Genomic DNA, 22,795 nt, shown 5'->3' on the forward strand with positions numbered 1-22,795 from the left:
ATATTGTATGAAAAATCTAAATTAACAAAAACTATTACAGTTTAAAAGAGGGTTATTGGAAGTTTTCTTGTTTTTATGACGTCTTAAACTAGTCGGATTTTGTATTATTTTTCAGAAAGGGGAAAATGGACAAAATTTGTTCAGTTTTTATGATAAAATGTATTGAGCTCAGGCCTGCTCAAGAACAATATTTACATTGATATCATCATTCTACACATCATGTCAAAATATTGAGCCGGAGCAGACCTGCGCTCAGTGATTTTTACTAAAATATCGACATAATATACACTTTATTCTGTATAGAAAACATGGCAGTTTTAAATTTCTGTCATTTTCTTGATGTCATATCAAAGATATGACGTCATGGCTTATATAGATATTCAGTGCTTGTACGTCTGCATATGTCCTGTTTTAAACATATTTGGGGAAGAAATGGTCATTATGTTACAGAGCCTTTTATTATGATAAACCGAATATTGCACTATTCATTAATACAAACATCGCTAATAACAATTTTAACGTAATATATCAGGATTTTTGGTGAAATTAAAGGTTTGAAAAAGAAATTATATAACACTTAAAATAGAATGCAGTTACATATAGTCATGTTAATTAATGTATTTTCACAATTAAAGTGTTTTTTTTAAAATTTATGTTAATCCTTTTCGGGATTTCCAGAGTTGTTCAATCTATGTTGATTATTGAATGACTGGAGCACCACAGGATCAAATGGATCACTTAATGAAAATTGAAAATGAAAAGTGCTAAATTTTGCAACTAATCATTATCATATATCATTTTGATAATTGTTTGTACATTAATAAAATGTGTCTGATGTATAAGTATATTTTGCTTACCATACTGTAACGTCATATTTGTTGTCATAACCATATCGATAGTTACTACGATTACCATTTGGCCACTTTACCTAGATATTATATAAAATTGATTACATTTCCATTTAGAATTTTAAAAGCAAACATTTTCATGTTAAAATATTCACAAAGAAAATTATCAGTTAAGGTCAAGATATAATACATAACTTTAGAATAATTTTTTGGTGCTAGATCTATTATGACGTCATAATCAATTTCAACTTTCTTTTCCCGTACTTTACGGCGTTAGCAGAATTATGTAGAAAATAGGGTATTTTCATGACATTCAATTTGAAATCATATGAAAAGTAAACCGGATACCTATATTAAATTTGATACTGGTTTAAAGAAGAGGCCGTGAACATACTTATTACCTTTTTTTGTGAGACTGTAGGCAATCTGGATACATTTCCTTTGTCGAATATGATAAAAAAACTTCTATTTGCATGACTGGTTTTCTTAATTTTTCATTGAAAATGACAGTTTAAATTACAGTTTTTCATCTTGTTTACCTACAAATTATGCCCCAAAACACCTTATTTGACCAAGCTAAATTTGTAAAGCATCAATAAAGGAATTTATTTCTCAAATTTGATAAATCTGTAGGCACCTTTCATTTACTAGATCTTGACCTTAAACCTGTTTTTCCCAAGGGAATGTTAAACAATTTTGGAGTCTTTTAGTTGATTTATATATCATTTATGCATCAAGATTTTTGAAAAAAATTCTTTTAAATAATAAGTATTCGTTGATTGCTTTTACTAGAACAACGGCATTTTGTTTGACTCTGTAGACTGTTCCGACATTTCCATCTCCGCCATCTTGATCTCCCCATTTCCAATCAGGACCTTAATTTAAAAAACTTCGAAATAACAATTATTATAAAATAATAGAAACAATGGTGAAAAGAAATTTAATTGCTTTTCAATCTATATATCACACACTGAAATATAGTTTATTTAACAAAGAGATAAAGGGCATTTGAAATATATGAATTTTACTCTTGATAAATTAAAGACATTTATTAAAATTAAAATCATTGTAAAACAAAATATGTAATGCCTCTGGTAACTAAGCAACCAACGGCGATCAGTTCATTCTCTAGAATTCTTGGTTCTTTGCATGGAGTGATATCGTACTTTTCAATCAAACCATCATAACCATACTGGTAACTTAATCTTACAACACTATCCCATTCCACCTTCACCCATCCAACTGAAAAATAATTAACGTTATATATCATTCCCAGTTCCTCGTACTTAAATTCAATTTAGCCTTTAGAATGCATATAACTTCTACACGTATTCTTCAAATTGCATTTCTTAGATAAAAGTAACTTTGGTAGTTAGAGATCTGAATGCTTTCATGCCTCTATCGCAGTGTCCGATCACTGTACCCGGACCGTGACTGTCTTGGTTTTTCCATGTCCAATGAGGTCCACGCTTTACTCTTGTACCAATGCAAGGGAGATTTTCATATCGTTCCGTGTATGAATCTTCTTCAATATCTTCTGCGGTAATTGGTTTGAATGCATCTATTTTATTTATTATACCATATATGTCCTCCTTAAAAGATATATTTATTCATCCGATTTGTAGATTTCTTTTTAAAACCGAAATCAAATGTAATGAATTGTTTCTTTCACCCATCAATTCTTCAAGTAAAAGGTTTAAATTTTCAGTGTATTATTAATTAATAATTTTGAATTCGAATTAATAATTTAACCCAATTCATACCACATCTTTCCTAGTTACATCATGTAAAGATGACATTCTGGCAATAGTTTGTATTTGTTCTGGTGTGATTTCAGATGCCATCCTTCCTTTTGGGATGCAAGACACAATTCTCTGTAAATATAGTTTAATATTGTGGAACCTGCATCAATATTAAATTTTACATGACAGAATGTGCTGTAATGTCAAAAATTGGAATTTTCTTACCATATTGAGAGCAAACCTTCCACACTGTCTAGCATCTCCATGAAATATAAGTTGGCCTGCCGAACATGAATCAACCAATGATTTTAAGAAATCCTTTAAAAAATAATACTTACACAGTGATCAACACATATCAAAAGTTTACATATTCTGTCTCTTCGAAATGAAATAAATAGAGTTAACGAATGGTATTCAAGCTCAAAAGTTCAATAAACAAAACAAAATAGGAACAGAGCAAACATGGACCTTAAATAAGACATACACCAGAGGTATGTTCTGTCTTTTTATAGAATTGAAAGGAATCTTTTAATTAAACCTCCAGAAATACAACCACAAGCACTCTTTAAAGTCAAACTTACGACATTAGGATCTGACCCTACAGGAATGCATATGATCGGTGTAGTCTTTCCAATATCTTTTATCAAAGACTGTATTCTTGTGAAAGTCTGAAAACATGTAATACATTGGTTTAATGAAAAAAAAAACTTCCAAGGTGTTGATCACATGCTTACAGAATATAAAATAGGCATATTGAATGCAAAAAAAGATACTTTATTTACTCAAAGGTCAGATTTTGTTTTTATTATCAAATAATATTGTCGGTCGACGAAATAAATAATGCTTTTTACAATATTAATCATTTAGAAATCATTTAGTTGTGTCATTTGAATTTTGTAATAAGACATTATTGAAATACCCAGAAATATAAAGAACATTTTAGTAAAATTACTTACACCATCTTATATTGATTCCTTGCTTGAATTCTCCAGTTCTTGGCCTCCTATTGTACTGGATGTTGTTGGCCTACCATCAGAAATAATGACCAGTCTTGCTCTCACATTTATATAAGAATTAAAAACTGCATTGTGACCTGAAAAACCCCCCCAAAAATTGAAAAGATAATAATATATGATCTTGTCATGATACACACTAATACTAAATTGATTAAATGTAAGGTAACTGAAAATATCTAAATTTTGTTAAGGAACTTGTACTTGTTTTCTAAATTTTGTTATTGTATCGACCAAAGAATTGACAAAGTGTCGAGTTTTAGTGATATAGAAATTCTTCTTTGATGATTGTATGCTCATAATGTGTAGCATATTAATTATAGATACAGGGAGCATGATCCCTTTACACAACTTTCCGCTTAGTGTACTACCCTCATACAATGCACTTGCAGCGCAAGCACTTTGCTTCGAGTCCATCCCCTACTAAGATAGAAGACATACAGACAACTCGGATCAGACCCCTCCTATCATGTAAACACCTGTAATGATAACACCTGTATTAAGTTCTATCACTTTATTACTGACACTTTGAGCAGAAAACACACATTTGTTACAATCAACATAATTGGAGATAAAAAGGCCGCAATTTTTTGTGGGGGACGGGGGATACCTACAAATGTACCAAAATAACCATGGACACATAGGGGGCCGAGTGTAAGCACAAGTGCCCGATCCGAACGGTCACCACGTTCTGGACCAGTGAATGCGGGACTGCCCTTCTCCCTGTCTCCAGCGCCACCTGGTGTACCCACTTACTTTACCAGACTGTGGCCTCCCCCCGCTTGTGCGAGGTGGAGGTGGAACCAGCCATGGCAGGCCATGAACCACGGATGTTACTATATAATGTTACTTTGACAACTTATGTGCTACATGTACTTATGTATTACATACCAAAACGCCCCCCTGCTTTGAGGCAGGGTGGGGAGACAACCAGGTTATGGGGCCACTTGATCCCAACATACACAAAAGTATCCCCCAGTCCCCGTCCCCCCATCCCGGAATTGCGACAATAAAAAAGGGGGTTATAGGATAAATTCCCAAATATGATTTTCCCCCAACTAACCAAACATTAAGAACCCTGTCCTAAATTAATAATTTACTATTTGATATAAAATCAAATAATCTTGATTATTTCAAAGTATATATGACAAACTTCTCTCACAAAAAGAATATTAGTTTAGTATTATACAATTATTTAATGCCTAAGCAGTTTTCTGGTCTATTGACTGTGCAGGCATTAAATAATTGTTTGATTATCTAATTTTATTTTCCGTAATAAGTGTTCACAATTGTATATTCAGTACAGAAGGTTCCCTTACCATATTGTTTACAAATGTAAACCAAGATATGGTGCATCTTTAATATCAATTAAAGATTGATTGTATAGACGATTGTTTTACATTCCTCTCGAAAAATTTTCACTCATATGGAGACGCCACAACTTGTCGGTGGAGGGGCTTTTTTCGTGCCAACAGTGCACCTACTGCGACACGGGACCTCGGTTGATAGGTCTCACCCGAAGGACCGGTCTCCACGTCCCTCAGTGTATTAATTAAAAGTAACTCTAATTAAATAATATATTCGACCATTGAAATCACACAATATTTAGAACCAATGTCGAAAGACCGAATAAGATGATTGTTTACCATGTCATTGTCTGTGCAGTGTTACAAACAACTAAATTTGAAACCCGGATCGTTTTTTTTCCGAAATACGTTGCCGGTCAATAGAACGTGCAGTCTATTGACTGGTCAATAGATCGCCAGTCAATAGATCGGTTTGAAAAGATAAGAAAAACTGAAAACACATACAGAATAGATGAAAATATTAAATTTATAATAAAACAACAAAATTCAGTGGATTAGGTAATAAATTTAACTATAGTTTACTATCGTTAACTATAGTAAATATTCCATGGTAAATTATAGTCATGAAACATATGGAGAATACAAACAGTATTCAAGATCAAAGGTCCATGAAACAATACAAAATAGGAGCAATGCAAACACGAAACTCCAAAATATTACAGATGGGATCAGGTGCCATAGAAGAGTAAGTATCAAATCAAAGTTAAGCTATACTATATGATATTCAGATTTATATGTTATTTTGTTTTAAATTCCTACCAGCGTTGTTCTGATGATACAAAGTCTCATTTCTTGTGCATAATTGGTATGTAATTTAAAAAATTGTCAGTCTCTAAAATATTGAAAAAAAGCTCTACAATAGTAAAGTTTCATAGCAGGTTAAAGAATCAAAATTATAAATATAATTAACTATAGCAAACTATGATTAGCTTTTGCAAACTATAATTAACTATAGTATATTTTGCTATTGTTCTTTAGGGGCGCCCAAACAATTAAGCAAATGATAGTATTTATTGTTTGTTTGCATATATATTTTGTATTGTTTTATGAACTTTTGATCTTGAATACTGTTCGTTATTTCCATAAATGATATTTTTCATTTAAGTTTCGGGTTACTTATTTTAAAACTTAAAAAAAACTCTAGAACTTATGCCCAATCCGATTGCATGTATTTATTGCAATATAATGTTCAAACAAAACACCGAACTGTTATCATAATCTCCTAAATTTACAGATTATCATATTTAAAAAATATATATATACATATAACTTTAGCCAGTATGAGAGGTTTACCGCAATTCAAATGTTTCTTATTTCCAATATAATAACTTTACTTATTCAGGACATTTTACCTCCACCGTAGCGTAAACAGGACAAAGAAAGACGGATTCCTGCTTCCATGGGAGAGCTTCCTCTACATTCAATCTTACCTAAAAATGTATAATGTGTTTTTTTTTCAAATGAAAAGAAAAAAGCACCTCAAATTTGACCTTTTCTAAATCTCTAAAACTGAGTAATATAAAGAAATTTACCAAGACAATCTCTGACAGATCCATAATTGTTAGAAAAATAATGTAAGAATTTGACTTCTTCACCAAACATAATGACGGCAACATTTTCGTCGAGATGTGGATGAACAATAAATTCTGAAAAGTAAAGCAAATATACACATTGAACTTGAAAATACCATTTGGTAGTATATTTCCGTGAATGTTTTTTTTTTAGATTAAAAAATCTTTGTTTCTTGTTATTAATGTTATGCTATATTTGATACTAAGCGAGAAATGGACATGGTTTGAAGAACTAAAAAATCATTATTATTATTATTATTATTATTATTATTATTATTATTAGCTACTAAAGACAAAGATATGAAATAGAAAAAGTCCTATGATTGCTTAGTGTGACTTTATCTGCAAGACTGTTTAAAATGTCCAGGAAAGCCTTTTTCAGTTGATGGAATCCTTCCCCTGCCATGCTGGCTGATGTATCGAGAAGGAATACCGTGCATACACCTCCCCCATGCTGGTGTTTTCTTTTGCTATCTACGGTAGTGATATCAAAATTTTAGTTTTATCAAAATTTAGTTTTTTCAAAATTTCAAGATAAAAAAAGTTTAAATATATGTGTATCTTAATCCTTTTTGCATTTAAATAATTAAACCTTTATATAATTATAATTAAATGGAAATGTCTAAACAGGTACATACTTTCCAATGCCTCTTCTTCGGCACGTCTATGCCAATGATATACATCAACTCTTCTAAACATTCTGCTATCTGCAACATTTATCAATATTTTATGATTTTTAAAGAATATTTTATCTCGTATGCTACAAAATATTTGGAACAGAAATTCAAAATGGACTCACGCAATTGATCCAATCACGTTCTTCCTTGTCAATACAGTGTGTATTTTCTCTTCAGGAAAACGTCTAGTTACAATTTTAACTCTCATAGCAATATATTAAAAAATGTTCCTTTTAGATAATCGGATATGCATATCTATTTTAAACCAAGAGCCATCTGATTGAATGGAATGAAAATAGAAATTCAAAACAACAGCTTTCCAATGCAAACCCCTTTCATAAATATGTTTAGAAAGCCAGTGATCAAAGATTTTACTTAAAAGGAAAAGTTGAAATTACAATTTATCGTTTTGTTTTTCAGAACTTTTTACACCATAACACAACACCGCATCTCCAACAACACCCCTACTAATGTGTTAAGAACTTTTTATTTTTCGATTTTTCTGCAATTAATATAACCAAAGGCGTGCAAAGTATAGCTTTGGAAGTATAGCTTTGACGAGATTAAGCGAGATTTCTGATTAAGTGGTTCACGGAAATGGGACCTTTAACCTACTATTTGAAAATGCTGACAGTTCCGATATACAAATTCTTATTTACATTTAAAAGGTTGGTCTATGTGCCCTGTTCGTCATGTATGTAATACACTTGAAAAAAAAAAATCATTAGAATCCACTTGACACGGACCTTTGAGAAACTTTGCAAGTTAAATTGCAAAGGGTTAAATTGAACTTCTGTCTTTAGAATCAAGAGAGACAGTGATTTGATAAATGTGAATTATACCTATTTATAAGCTCATTTCAATGTACTTTGACACTGTACCAAAAAAAAAAAACTGATGTGAAAATACATCAAGATCGGTATTCCAATATGAATGGTATAGACTGATAATTATCTAAGTTTTGTAAAATAGTAAATAAATGTCTTTATTTCACTCTTGAATTGCTTCCAGCAGTTTATTTTGTTTTTTTTACTTATTTTCTAGCTTCATGTTTAACTACAAATTACAAACGCCCGTGACACATTTCATAGATTCTAATCTTTGTATTTTTTCATTAGAACATTTAGTCCATTTAATCGATCATGGATCGGACTGAACTACGTGTTCGATGTACCATGTAAGCATAACGTAGTTAGCGTAAACATTGCTATTCATGAAACGATTGGTCAATTAATCGTTGTAAGATCTGCTGCGAGCATCAAATAAATATACATGTATATGTATATACGATGAACAGTTTTGTCAGTCTAAAAAATATATCATTTTTTGCCGGGCTTTGCTGAAAGCAAAGTCCTGGCTCTAGGCATCATGAATTATTTTTATACCAATGACTGTCTTAAAACTATTGAATTTTAGTATTTTACAGTAAACAAAGAACATTAAGTATATATTTTAAAAAAATTTTTTGCGCCAACGCCGAAATCAAATGAACAAAAAATTTATGATTAATCATTACAGAGAAGAAAAGGGAAAAACAAATGTTTCGGTAAAATTCAAAAAGTGTAAAACTTAAGAGAAAACTAATATTACTTTAAATAGCACAGTCTAAAAAAAAAGTATAATAAACTTTCAACTAATAAGAATTCGATATTTAACAAAATAGTTCCATTCGCGCGTGAGACCAAATGATTTAAGTAGACAAATATACTAATAAGAATTCGATATAATCTGACATTCCAATCGTTGGAAAAGTTAATGATTAATATTTTTGTTTGAGAACTGAACAGAGAGAGAAATTAAATATTTGGTGTTTTGGGATAATAGTGAGGTGACAATTTGTACACATACGCTGCTGAATGCGTATTGTAAGCAAACTATTTTCAATAGCGCGGGCTTTTCGAAATGTTGAAATTGTTAAAGAGTTTCATATCGTTTTCGTCGATGTTATGATAGTGGTTATAATATGTTTGATTTTTAGCAAATTAATAGTATAGTGAATTGGAATCTTAATAATTAACATGCGTGAAGTCGTTTGAAATGTACATGTATATGTGTTTCTACATGAAGCTGGCGATAAAAGTACCGTTTGTTTGAAACTAAAAGAATGTCTTTAAAATAAATATGTCCATTATTTTAATTATTCCAAGACTTTCTGAATTTCTAAATTATGAGAAAAAAATGCTTATTAAATAGAGTATATGCGAGAATTTCTTAGAAATATAACTCATTAAATTTTAAAATCATAACATATCTTGGGGTCTGGACTGTTAATTTTAATTACTGGTATATGGGATGTTGTTTTTATATCATCATCATACAAACTCTACCTCTTTAAAATCAATGGACAAAAGCAAAAAAAATGAAATATGTACTATTTTCGGATTAGACAATATACTCGAGCAATTAAAGCCCGGCTTTCAGGTTTTTTCAATACTTTGATTTTAACAGCACTTGGACGACTTCGGAAAAACATGTCGTCACTGAGTTCTAATTTTGCCTGTTAATTAACACAAAAGCGAAGATCAAGTAGATTTTGTATTTACCCCCCTTCCCCCCCCGCCCTCCCTTTTCAAAAAATCATGAAAAAAAAATTCTGAAAGGTCTCGCTATACAGGATGCCCCCATAAAATATGCAAAGGGAAAATAATAGAGATTTATTGAATAAGTTAAGATTGACTTTTTTTTGGTGATTTTTAAAAATATTGCGGACAAGCCGACAAACAGCCAGACAGATGGACGGACATTTAAAACAAACTTCATACCCCCGATTCTTTGATTATGAGGGCTAAAAGAATTGATGCTCACAATGCCTTTTGTATAATCTGATAAAAAACATAAATAGCACCTCAAAAGAGGATATCAAGGTGGTAAAGCTCTGAAGGTGATATTAATTGAATGTTTCATGAGAAACAGATTTTAGAGGGCTACTTTCCAAGAAGAGGTTCAAAACGTTCTGTAAAAAACTGTAAAACCTGTGATGTAAATATAAGAAATTTTTAAGCGCCAAGTATTACAGGCAAAAATTTCTCAGATGACCAGTAACTTCCATACTCATTAATTTTTCACAATAGAGTGAAGTCTTATTCACAAAAGGATTAAGTCTTTTTCAGGTTGAGGCCCATACCTTGTATTTCTTATAAATATATATATCAAAGATTAGTTCCAAACATTTCAATTTTAAATAAAAGAATACGATGCCTAGATATAGTCTGGTCCTGATTTTTAAAAAGAAGGCTAGAAATAACTTCTAACGGCAAATAATTATTATTTGGTCCAGCATAGTTTTTAACCTATTTCGAGTATGCCAAATCCGAAAAATTTGGTGGCCTTCATGAAAATGGCGTTAAATAGGTCTAAATGGCGATTCAAAATTGCGGACATCCAATTTTTCTAATTTTCTCTAAATAGTGTTACAAATGGAGAAGTAAAGAGTGAATATCTCACTGAGTGTAATACAACTTAATTCGAATTTTCTCTGATTCATTTGTCTATTGTTTCTTTATTCTGCTTTTGTAAGGATTTTACATTTGCAAATATCCATACACTGCAGATTTGTATTTTTTCTCTGCATCCCACTATTCTACAATAAAATGATGGTGCAGCTGTAAGTTAAAAGTCAAAATGGCGATTCAAAATGGCGGATATTCAATTTTTTCCAAATTATTTCTTAATGCTGTTTTCATAGGAGAAAGGATTTGTGAATATCGAACTGAGCGTAGTACACCTAATAGATGTAAAATGACAGTAGAACACTAATATTATCACTTTAATGCAGAAAATTTGGTCGTTTAAATTTGAAAAATGTTAATTAGCTGAAAATGGTGATTCAAAATGACGTCATATACATTCGAATTTCAAAACATACTAAAACCGCTTAATTCTGAGTTGTTTTGCAGAAAAGAAATTACAATTTTTTATTAATGAAATAATATTAAAATACTAGTATGCAATGAAAGTTGGAGGATATTTTTGTTAATTACTTATGATTTTTATGCCATGGATCTTTGTTTAATTACTTCTATTATTTTTTAGATAATTTTTTGACGACAATTCCGAAGACATTTTACTTATTGCCTGTCTCTCACCATGCTTCTTCATATAAAATGTTAATAATATCATACAATAATTGCTGTTTAGAGGACAAAATGACAAGTAAGCTACCCTAAGAGCAGTATTCTCCGAGCATAAAGGCGAGTGAACATTTTAGTTCGAGGGTTGCTTATTAAATCATATCAGTTGTTGGAAATTCTTGATCTATTTTTAGTCCAGTGTAAAAAAAAAATAAATGTTTATAATGTTTATGTGGAAGGTCTGGTGCAACATAACTTAGCATGTTTTTAAAAATGATGAATCACAACCATTTAGAGGGCTAGGAATTGTTACATCATATCAATCTGAATATATTATAATATCCAAATATCAACATATTTATTAAGAATTATCAGTATAATATACGTAAACCATATTTGTTCTTGATTAAAGCTCTGATTCCGTGTCCCTGCATTTGCATTTTGTTATTCTCAGTCAAAAATTCACCTGCATTCACAAATATTTATGTTGTTAACCGATAATCTTGTTTTGAACAGTGTGTTTAAATTTTGGTATTTACAAAATCTGAAAGAGGAAAATGTTTATGTTCAATTCCCCCTCGATTCTTGATTCAACCTTACACTATCCTAGCAAAGAAGTTTGGATCAAGTTGCCTTGTAAAGTTCTTTGAGTTTTCAAGAAAATTTTGTCGTCAAGAAAAGTGTTGAATAGATCGAAGTCAAGAATGGCTTAGGCCTATTGGTACGAAATCTTGTACATTATAGGAATCACGAGGAATCTGCGAGTGCTCTTAAATTGCACCTTTATACAACTTTGTATACACAATGTGAATTCCACATGATAAAGTTTGAGAATTTTCTTGCTAATAGAATGACTTTTTCACCCAAAAAGACAACAAATCTATGCAGTCACAAAGTAGAAAGCTACATGTCTCTAATGTCAGAGATTTTTTTTTCATTTTGCATAAAGTTTTGGAAAACAAAATATACTTTTAACATTTGATCATAAATGTGTTGTTCCTTGAATGCTGAAAATACTAAAATTCCGAAGCCAGACTGAAACATATAACAAACAAAGTTGGAATAGAAGATGTTATGGGATAATACTCAGCTCTTACAAGTGCTAATTTCAAAAGCTAGTACAAAGGGTTCGATGAAATCGGACAAGCATTTCCTCAGTTATATTTGATAGTGTGTTGAGGAATGTTGAGGTGGAAGTGCGAGTTGATAGTAACAGCGATTCAGAATTTATTTTAGGTTGACGAGGGCTCAAAGGCTTTGGAACACGGTCAAATACGAGGGAACAATTTAGAAACTCTTAAGTCGAGTTTTTTAACTACATGTATTTCCAGAAAAAATGAAACTTTTCTAGTATTTTTTTGTTTGTTCATATTTAATGGACTAATCAATATAATCGGCTAAACTCAGAAGAAAGGGACACCCAGGGAAATTCCTCTGCCTATTAACTTTGCTATACCTTGGAAAAAAAACATATATTACCCTGTCTCCTCCCATCAACCAATATGAAAAACATTGTTACTACTCGCTGTGTGTGGAAGGGGTAGGGGTATGGGGAGGGGTGATTGGATGACTGAAGATGGACTGGAATGTGGTGATATTGGTTAAGTCAGTGTTTGCTGAGTGAAGAAGCAGTCTTTAGCTCTTCAAGCAGTGCCCTTGTACTGTTTTTGAGTACCCTCTTGCACCTCTACCTGTTATCATACTAGTATATTGCTATGCCATTGCTCATTCTTTCTAGAGATAGACACCTGTAGAATGCGAATGGGACCTTTCTAAAGCCTGCAATTTTACCCTTTAAATTGTTTCGGCGATAAATCTGTCTTTTCCAGAGCTTCAGAAAAAATATATAATTATATTGAATACAATTCATTTATTGTAATACATATCAATAGAAGATTGAGAAGACGGAAAATTAACTGAAAAAAAAAACTGCGTTACAAATACACATTGACCACTTACGTGCATCAAAAATTATTTAGAAATAACGCTTCCCATTCTGTTTATATGCATGCAAAGCGAGCACATTGACAGGCAGTACGTGATATAAATATATTGTGGAAGCCTCGTATTACTAAGACCAATTATTATGCTTCCTGTCAGTTTGTCTCTATATAACCCATACCCTACTATTCTCGCATAGTGGTCTAAGGATTTATATAGCGTAAGCATACTATGCCGAAATAGTGCACGGCCTTATTTTCTGAATAAAATTCTTCAATGCACTAACCGGGAATCGAACTCACCACCATGAGGTTGCCAGTCCGATGCCTTATCGATTACGCCACAGAGACGATCACTAATTGGGTGAATTTTATTAAATATATAAACTTAATTTATACAATTGACACAAGAAGGAGAAAATAGACAAATATTATTTGAAAACAGTTATATTTATTCTAAGGAATCTTAGATAAATGTGTACAACAAAGTTTCAAACTAATTACATACAGATCGTTAGATGAATTGCTACCATGGGGTCATTAAAACGCTTTTTTATATAGCGCTTGATTGAAGGATGTAAAAGAAAATTATCAATGAGAATCCACGTCTGTAAACAAATCAGTCTAACAAAACAGAAAATAAAGATGAGTATCTTTGGGACAGAAAATTCTGACTTATTTAGAGAAAATACTAGTAACCAAAATAACTAAGCATGCAACTAATTTTAGCATGAAGATTTTGAATGAGTTTTTGCAAGTGCGCTGTGTTACCACCATTATTTTCAGGAAAAAATCAAATGGATTGCCGCATAAATAATAACAACAGTCAGCATAATAATAACAATAGTGTTGCATTGTGCATGTACTATGGCTAAATAGTAGGCAGGGCCTCCGGCTCGTGCACCATCTGTCAAACCCTGCCTACTATTTAGGCATAGTACATGCATAATGCAACACTATTATATAATTAGATGGGATGGTTGTTCTTGGTTGTTTTCTGCAAACTTATGGATGGGCCATTGCGGAGATTTTTCCGAAAATTTAAATTGTTAGTTACAGCTGCATCATCATTCAGTTGTAAAATAGTGAGATGCAGAGAAAAAATACAAATCTGCAGTGTATGGATATTTGCAAATGTAAAATCCTTACCAATTGAAAGCAGAATATAGAAACAATAGACAAATAAATCAGAGAAAATTCGAATTAAGTGTAGAAACGACTAAATTTTCTGAGTTAAACTAATAATGTTTGCATTCTCTTATCATTTTTAAAGTTGTATTACACTCAATGAGATATTCACACATTACTTCTCCATTTTGAACAATATTAAGAAAAAATTAGAAAAATTGAATGCCCGCTATTTTGAATCGCCATTTTGACCTCTTTAACGCCATTTTCATGAAGGCCAACATATTTTTTCGGATTCAGCATACTCGACATAGGTTAAAAAACTCTGCTGGACCAAATAATAATTAATTGCCGTTAGAAGTATTTTTTCCTATAAATCGGACCAGACTAATAATACAAGTCTTGTTGGACACTTTATTACTACATGAAGTGATATAAATAGAGTTAATCATGAGGATTTAAAATAATTAAGCTAATTAAAAAGAGCAAAAGTTAATGGAACCCCGATTTTTTAACTTACGTCATTAATACACAAATATTCTGAATTATGTGGAAGGTTACACAGGCGATTGGTCAAACAGGATTCTTAGACATTTATAAAATGAGTCTCCATTTCTTATGTATATTTAAGGTCAAGATCATATAAACAAGGTCAAAGTTCAATTATTGTGACCTCATCTACTGAAACTTCATTTTCTTTCTTATGATTGAACTTTCTTAAATTACCGAAATATCTTATCCAATTTGCCGCATTTTTAAATATTTTATTCTGAGATCAATTTCAATCATTTTGTTATTTTTAAGTTAAAAATTAATTGATGTATTTTCGCTTAAGAAAACGTTAGGTATTTCATATTTACAGGTTAAATTTTAATTTTGGTGCCTTGTATCTTCTATTTTTATATCTTATTTTTACTTAAATTAACCAGTGTCACTTTTTTACCCGTATAAAGGTAAGAAGAAGGTTACCTTAAAAACAACAAAAATTTCCAAAAGATCAATTGGTAATTGAAAAAAAAGATATATTCTTAAAATTTTTGAAGTTGAATGTCTGATTCCACAGTCTTCTTACAGGGGAATGTCCCATAGTCTTTATTTCAAACAACATGTATGTTGGCAAAAATGTGTGGTTGAAAATATTCTTGATACATGTATATCCAGAGAGATTTTGTATCTAGAACAAAATACAAAAGTTTGAATAAAAACAAATTTGAGGCAAAATTTGGCCTATCTTTTGTGTAGTCTGTAAAAATCAATCTTCATCTCACACTTGACACAGCAATACAAAAACAATTTTTATTAATTCAAGAAATCTCCATTTTTATGTCTTTTGCAGATTCCTTCATTGTCATTTTTCTGCCATAAAAATACAGCTCAAATAATTCATTGATCTGATGTATCCAATTTCTTTGATTATCTCCTTTTAGTATCTTCCTTTTTATTTCTGCATTTTTATAGTCATTTGATTGAAAAATACAAGTAATATATTCTGATATACATTATTTTTATTTTTGTTACTTTGAAATAATATGCAAGTTTTAATCCCTTTCATTTAAATTAAAACTCTGACTTGAACGACGAAAAAAATCTTAAAGTAAACCACTTAAGACTCCGAGTGTTTATTATCCCTTTTTTCCTTTTGAAAATACCACACATGGCATACTGGTTTCTATGCTTTCGTCAAATGGATCACTGAAAAAAATGAATAAAAATATAAATAAGTTAATGAAGTGTTTAAAGTTTTTGTACTGAATTATTTTAAATTGAGTTTAACCTGTTAACGTTCGAGAAAAACAATCATTACATTGATATTATATTTGACAAACATTTTTACTTGCCAGACAACAACATCAAATTTGCCGTCATAACCAAATCTGTAATTGCTTTTATTTCCATTTTTCCATCGTACCTAAAGTTAAAATATAATACAAATAATGATTAAATTTAAAAGATAAAATCAGCCCATGCATGATTTAAAAGATAAAATTTACATAAACAACGTTTTCCTTGACTCTATACACTGTTCCAATATTGCCAGGACCGCCATCTTGGTTTTTCCATTGCCAATCAGGACCTAAATAATAAATGATACTAATAATTTGTCTTAGTACTTTTAATAATTATGAGTGAAGACTTCGATCGTTGTTTATACATGACAATGCAACTAGTTTAACATTTAACAAAATGATATATAGATTTCGGTAACAAAAGATAAATTCGATCAATTCATAATGTATACAGAGTTATTTTCGCCCCGTTTAATTTTCTCCTTTTCTTACTTGCAATCCGTTTGGAAATGGCACAGTTCTATTTAAGAAATTAAACTGTTTTCTTTAAATGTGTTAATCTTTATTCGCCCACTGTTGTTTAGGACGAAAAAAAAATGAAGAAAAAAAAGCGGAGACGAAAATCCTCCTATATTAATTAAAATTAGGTTGCGATTCATTCATCACAATTTTGATTTGTGATGTTAATTGTTCAGACTTATATTAAAGGTGCTTAGACCAAGATTTGAAGTTAATATTTTCTGAGTAATATCACGACTTATATGTTGTAATAGTATTTGGCACACGAAAATAAATTAAAAATCTTATTTCATCTAAAAGTTATTGAAACTTTACATATTTGGATGGGTTTAATTGGCACATCCTTGCACTTTCACAAATTTTGATTTTTATTCTTAAGTACTTTGGAAAAAAGGCAATGATCTATTTTGAAATATATTTCCTGATGTATTTTCAAAGTATTTTAGTTTCAGCTTGTGTTGTACGGTGAAGCTGTTCCCAAGTTTTAAATTGTCATTAGCTCATAAACACGTGATTTACATGCTAACCTTCAAAAACGGTCAAACATATGCTTTATATGCACCAAAATCTATTTTGAGAAATAGATAAAAGGTCTGTTTAAGGGTCACAATTCAATAACAATGAATCTTACAAAAACTTTAGACTGCCAATAAAAGTATGGGAGAAGAATCAAACTATTACTTCTAACAGTTATAGAGATATGAGGTACATGTACATGTAACATATTAGTTTGATGAATTGATAGACAGACAGACAATTATTAAATGATCCTTTTGTGTCTCTCTGATTTTCAAACGAAAAAAATGACCTCTCTGAACAAGACATCCAACTCCAATATTTTCTCTTTGCAATAACCTAGGTTCATCGGTGATGACAATATCTCCTAAATCGACATTTTCAGTGTCATATTCATATGGATATTTCATTCCAGTATCCCATTCAACGTAAACCCAGGAATCTGTCCAAAGATTTTTAAAAAATATTTCATGAAATGCATAATTAATATTTATAAATAATTCTTTTCACAAAGAATAAAATGAATTTAAACCTCGAGTCCAATGCCCAATTACAGTTCCCGGACCGTTTGAGTCCTGATCATTATAATGCCAGTTAGGTCCTCTTCGAACACGTGTTCCTGGAGGCGGAAGTCGACTATCCCGCTCACGGTATTCATTGTCCTCCATTGATTCTTCATCAGAGTACACATTCATATCATAAGCGTGTCTGTTCTTCAAAATTTCAAACACGTCTTCCTAAATGGGAACGGCGACCTGTGTTACTTTGTTTTAACTTCTTTGAAAAATTATAGAAACATTATAATACGTTTGAATATTTAAATTCCATTTATATTGTTCGCAAATATAAATTTATTTGCTATCTATTTGCATGTATTTCTAATTATTATTATGCCCTCCTTTTCATACTTTTACTTTTCACACGTAGATGTAACTTAGTTTGAACAACAGACAACAACACCCATATATGTCCAAGAAAGTCTTGATAAAATAAATACCAGATCCTTCTCTTTGATATCATGTTGTTTTCTTCTATCAATGACAGCTGTCTTAATATCATCCATTGTATATTCAGACGGGGGAATTCGGCCCATAATTTCTCCAGCAACAAACTACACAATATTTTGAACAATCATCAGTTTAACAAATACAGCCATATACAACAATTTGATTTCTTTTTTCATAGCAAAGATAAATTTTTCATACGCATTTTGAAAAAAGTACCATGTTATAAGTATATCTTGCATACTGCTTGGCTTCTTTGTGCTGTACGAGTTTTCCGCCTTTGGATCCATACGCAATTGCTCCAAGTAAACACTGAAAAGAAATGACCAAAAAATTACACATACTCTCTCTCTTCCTCTCTCTGAGAGAATGTGTGTCTTACTTTCAAGTTCACGTGATATAAGATAAACTTACAACATCTGGCTCTTTTCCGACGGGAATACAGAAAATTGGGTTTGCATTTCCTATTCTCTTGGCAAGGTTTGAGATATGCTCTTTCTTAGAAAATATGAAAAAATGTATAAATTTTACCTCAGATAAAAGGAATACTTATCATCAAAATAAAATGTTAGCTTTATATCTGTGAAAAAAATCCCAAATTGCATACACTGAATTAGGCCTATTTCAGACCCGAAAGAACTCAATGTAATAAATTAAAATTTTTACTGCCTGTTCACTTCTAGATATAGCGGCTAAATATCCATCTTCTTCGCCCAACTGATTTACATGTACATTCTTCGTATTGCCATTCGAAATGAAAACCAATCTAGCCCTGTTGGTAAATGGTCCAACACTGGCCAATCTATCTAATTAATATAAATGTAAAGTAAAAGTAATCAAATCATAATATTTTTTTTCGAATTCCGTTTCAATTTATATTTGAAAGCTTTGTTTTCAATGTCTATTTTGTAAAAGTTACACTATTCAAACATCCAAATTCAAATTATGAAACTTTGGCAAAGACTGGTTAATTAAATAAAGTAACTTATAGCAGTTACTTTTAATGTAAAATTACAACGTTTACACTTTATTTATAAGAATTGATATGACAATTAAATAGATAACCTCTCTGATAAATATGTTTTAAAACTACAAATGAACACGACTGATGTCAATTAACCTTTATATTACATGTAACAATAAAATTGTTATAACTGATCCTACTTCCATCATCTAGGGCAGAAATTGACAAGGTAAGTCCCTCCATAATAGTTGATGGTCCTTCACAAGTAATACCATCTGGAAAAATGATTTAAGAAGTTACGTGTTTGAAAAATATTATCTAATAGTCAACAAGAATTATATAAAACAATTTTTTCTAGCATATCGAGAAAATAGTCTAAAGTATATAATTGTTTGTCATTATTTACACAATAAATTGTCGACGGATTACATGTATTACGTTATTTCCCGATCACGATAAGGAGCACATGGAGGGTTTTATCGGCCGCCAGGGGATGCTCACTCCTCCATGGCACCTAATCCTACCTTTGATGTTTTGGAAGTCCATGTTTGCTCTGTTTCTATTTTGTAATAAACTTTTGAACTGTTCGTTATCTACATAAATTTCATTCCATTGCGGTTCTCCTCAAGAGATTGAAAGGTATCCTCTGTATATTAAGAACAGTTTGTTATAGACAGTATACTAGTATGTATATTTCTTAGAACATTATTCGTACAGCACTGGGCGACCAATGTTGTAATGTTTCGTAACAAATACATTTGGCGTGGATGTTATAAAGATTCAATATATTTCATTCTTTCACTCAAGAGCAGAAAACTTGAAATAAAGATCATTGTCATTCTTATGATCTTGTGTAAATAAGAATCCCTTGAGGAAAGTAATTCATTTGTATATGTTATAAAAAACATAGTTCATTTGTATCAAACAGATGAAGGAAAAAGTCAACAAACCTAAAACGTGCTTTAAAGACAAGTAGTTGTTGGAGAAATAATGTAGATATTTGACATCCCTTCCAAACTGAATGACAGCAACATTATGATCAAATTCAGGATGACGATAAAAGTCTAAAACAAAAGTAATCACAATTTACTGCCATTAATTTTTTTATTCTTTAAAATTAAGTTAAAAGTAAAAAACATATAACTATTTCTTAAGCTTTTAAGAACGTTTCGCTTTACTGTTTGAAACAAAATAAAAATATTTGATTTACTTATATTTATCAATATCACATTGTAACATGCCTTCAATGATCGATACAAACGCGTCCCTCATCTCCAAAAATCCTTCGCCTTTCATACTCTCTGATGCATCCAAAACAAATACGATAGACACTCCACTGCCCTGCATATGCTGTGTTTTGCGAACTATAAGTTTTACAAACAATGAATTGTAATATAATTTGCAAAGTTTCTGAAACATATGTATTATGGTTATTCAAGAAAGGAAGGCATAAAAATATAACTGAAATATATTCAAAATTGCTTTTACATGTAGGTGGATATGTGAGTTGTGAATTATTCGAGTATATTTCTAATAATGAATAATTTTGGCAAAATCTGTACAAACACATTAAATACTTACGTTCTATTGTTTCACTTCTTATTCTTTCTTGCCAGTAAGCTTCGTCTTGATAGCTTCGACTCATTATTAAAAAAAACTACTTTATAACTTTTGAAAATATATTTATTTATTTTTACAATATAAAATATTAAAAATAATTCTATACTTCCGCATTACGGACTTCCTTTGTAAGAAGGAAATGTGATTACTCTTTGATTTCCAATTTTATTCACTTTTAGAATTGTTGCATCATAAAAAGTACAACTTCCTAAATTTGACAGATACTTTTGTCAGCTCTAGGCACGAGCAGCAGGACTTTTCAACATAAGGGCACAGAAAAGTCATTGAAGCTTTGAAACTTTAGCCTTCTGCATTTTATATTTGAAAATATTTAAAGTCTTTAAGATCTTTTCTTATTTGTATGGTAAACTTTAAAGGCACATTTTTTAAAACAAAAAACTATTTGTATTTTTTTTTAATGACGATCAAATGACATGGACGAGTAGGTGTCTTTTGACGACCAGTCATTGCTTCTTGTCATGTTCAGATAAATCCGTAGACGGTTGTGAAAACAATGAAATTTTTGTGAGTACAGGAATGCTTTTACAAAATAATTTGCAGACTTGAATACCGTGAGGAACGGTTGTACAAGGTGTTAAAATTTAAAGTCTTTTATCCTATTGTTTTTTGGTTAAATTTATTTTGATAAATTTCCTACAATGTCTCTGTAGTTTTAGGTACATGTAACACCATCTGATTAACAATATGTTTTTGTTTCTTTTCGAAAAGTTATTTTAGTTTTTAGGTATCCATATATTCAGATATTTTGATGTTCAATACTCCTAAATTTAGTTTATTCTTCACTGCTGAAAATAGATTATCATTTACAGTCATATGAGGACAAATTTAAAATCTTTCTTCAGAAATAAACACAGTATATTTCCAGCTCTAATATCCCGTGCACACCCTGATATCTGTAGTTAATTTAGTGATGGTATCAACATGTTTTCTTTGTTGTAGGATGATTCTGCATCTAAAAAAGATAAATATCAATATTTTAATTTAAATATATAAAAATATTAACATCCCTTTAAATGACGTAAAGTACCAACGTAAACAATCGTGTACAAATAAAATTGACGTGTGCAGCACGACGAATGCCTTTCGGGTTGTTTTTAACAAGATCTGCACAAGCTTAAATATGGAGATATAAAATGGCTATAGCTGCACATCAACATTTTGTGCATTCATAAAATGTTTAAATCATACTTGATATAGGAAGGTCACAATTTCTTGTACAAGAATATTTTATGTTTTATACTCTTATAAGTATTTATTTTCCTCAATACAAGTTTTAAACTTAGCAAACTACATGAAACAAATCATTCTGACTGTAAAACGTTTTTACGACACCCTTTTTTTTTCTTAAATACAATTTCTCAAATACTGTGACATGTTATTTTTTCACCAAACACTAGGTTTGTAATTAATACATCATTTGACGCTATAATATAATATAGAGTATCCGAGTAAAAATATCAATTTGATAGTCAGGATGACCAAGCGCTACCGATTGTTGAATACTCAAATACCCGTGACACCACATCTCTATTTTTAAAATAATAAGAACTAGTACAATATGTATGATACATGATGGATGATATGAAATGAAGTTTTAAAGTGCACACCTATTTCAATTTGAAAAAAAAAACCCATATACATGTACATTTTTTATTGTTTTAAATTATTCAAATTTATTCATTTTTCTTGACTTGGTAATTTAAATACAGAACTTACATATGCCCTTTAAATTGAATGACAACTGTTGAATCTCTGTTCCTTCTGTAACACGCCTCTATTTTCTCATTTATTTCATCACTGTAATTGTTCCATCTTCCTACGGGGTCTCTCCACTGCCATTGTCTTTTAACGTTTTCTGGGATAGTTCTCTCTTGACCTGCATGATAACCAAATCAAATGGCCGTTCAATATTAAAAAAAAAAACAACTTAGGATGCGGATTTGAAGAATTCATGATCGTTCAGTTTCAGTTTCTGAATTATAACCTTACCAATTCATATAGGATCTCC

The 22,795-nt window shown here is 30.9% G+C and overlaps 2 protein-coding genes across 2 annotated transcripts; both read right to left on the reverse strand.

The window, feature by feature from the left end:
• Window positions 1–534: 534 nt before the first annotated feature.
• LOC134282020 (uncharacterized) lies at window positions 535–7,255 on the reverse strand. The gene is made up of 13 exons (XM_062764460.1): window positions 7,180–7,255; window positions 6,893–7,015; window positions 6,503–6,616; window positions 6,323–6,400; window positions 3,559–3,683; window positions 3,172–3,258; window positions 2,816–2,908; window positions 2,612–2,722; window positions 2,245–2,440; window positions 1,938–2,090; window positions 1,638–1,723; window positions 858–928; window positions 535–737 (listed from the first exon to the last, which is right to left on the reverse strand). The coding sequence occupies exons 1-13, from the start codon at window positions 7,238–7,240 to the stop codon at window positions 656–658; spliced, it is 1,380 nt and encodes a 459-aa protein (XP_062620444.1). The 5' UTR covers window positions 7,241–7,255; the 3' UTR covers window positions 535–655.
• Window positions 7,256–15,978: 8,723 nt separating this feature from the next.
• Window positions 15,979–21,435, reverse strand: LOC134282017 (uncharacterized). The gene is made up of 13 exons (XM_062764456.1): window positions 20,728–21,435; window positions 20,388–20,510; window positions 20,097–20,210; window positions 19,347–19,421; window positions 18,849–18,988; window positions 18,597–18,680; window positions 18,402–18,494; window positions 18,176–18,289; window positions 17,711–17,915; window positions 17,471–17,620; window positions 16,348–16,430; window positions 16,195–16,265; window positions 15,979–16,048 (listed from the first exon to the last, which is right to left on the reverse strand). Exons 1-13 carry the CDS (start codon window positions 20,789–20,791, stop codon window positions 15,979–15,981), a joined length of 1,386 nt encoding a protein of 461 aa, XP_062620440.1. The 5' UTR covers window positions 20,792–21,435.
• Window positions 21,436–22,795: the final 1,360 nt, after the last annotated feature.

Source organism: Saccostrea cucullata, unplaced genomic scaffold (assembly GCF_032062105.1).
Source record: "Saccostrea cucullata isolate Sc308-1 unplaced genomic scaffold, CSIRO_AGI_Scuc_v1 ctg5474, whole genome shotgun sequence".
Classification (NCBI taxonomy): domain Eukaryota; kingdom Metazoa; phylum Mollusca; class Bivalvia; order Ostreida; family Ostreidae; genus Saccostrea; species Saccostrea cuccullata.

Coding starts and splice junctions, on each gene's coding strand:
- LOC134282020 (XM_062764460.1), bottom strand. CDS start 7,240: ATGTTTAGAAGAGTTGATGTATATCATTGGCATAGACGTGCCGAAGAA. Junction 2,441..2,611: donor ATGTAACTAGGAAAGATGTG/GTATGAATTGGG, acceptor ATATCTTTTAAG/GAGGACATATATGGTATAAT. Junction 929..1,637: donor AACAAAATGCCGTTGTTCTA/GTAAAAGCAATC, acceptor TATAATATCTAG/GTAAAGTGGCCAAATGGTAA.
- LOC134282017 (XM_062764456.1), bottom strand. CDS start 20,791: ATGAGTCGAAGCTATCAAGACGAAGCTTACTGGCAAGAAAGAATAAGA. Junction 18,681..18,848: donor TATCTAGAAGTGAACAGGCA/GTAAAAATTTTA, acceptor ATATTTTCTAAG/AAAGAGCATATCTCAAACCT. Junction 17,916..18,175: donor ATATCAAAGAGAAGGATCTG/GTATTTATTTTA, acceptor GTTCCCATTTAG/GAAGACGTGTTTGAAATTTT.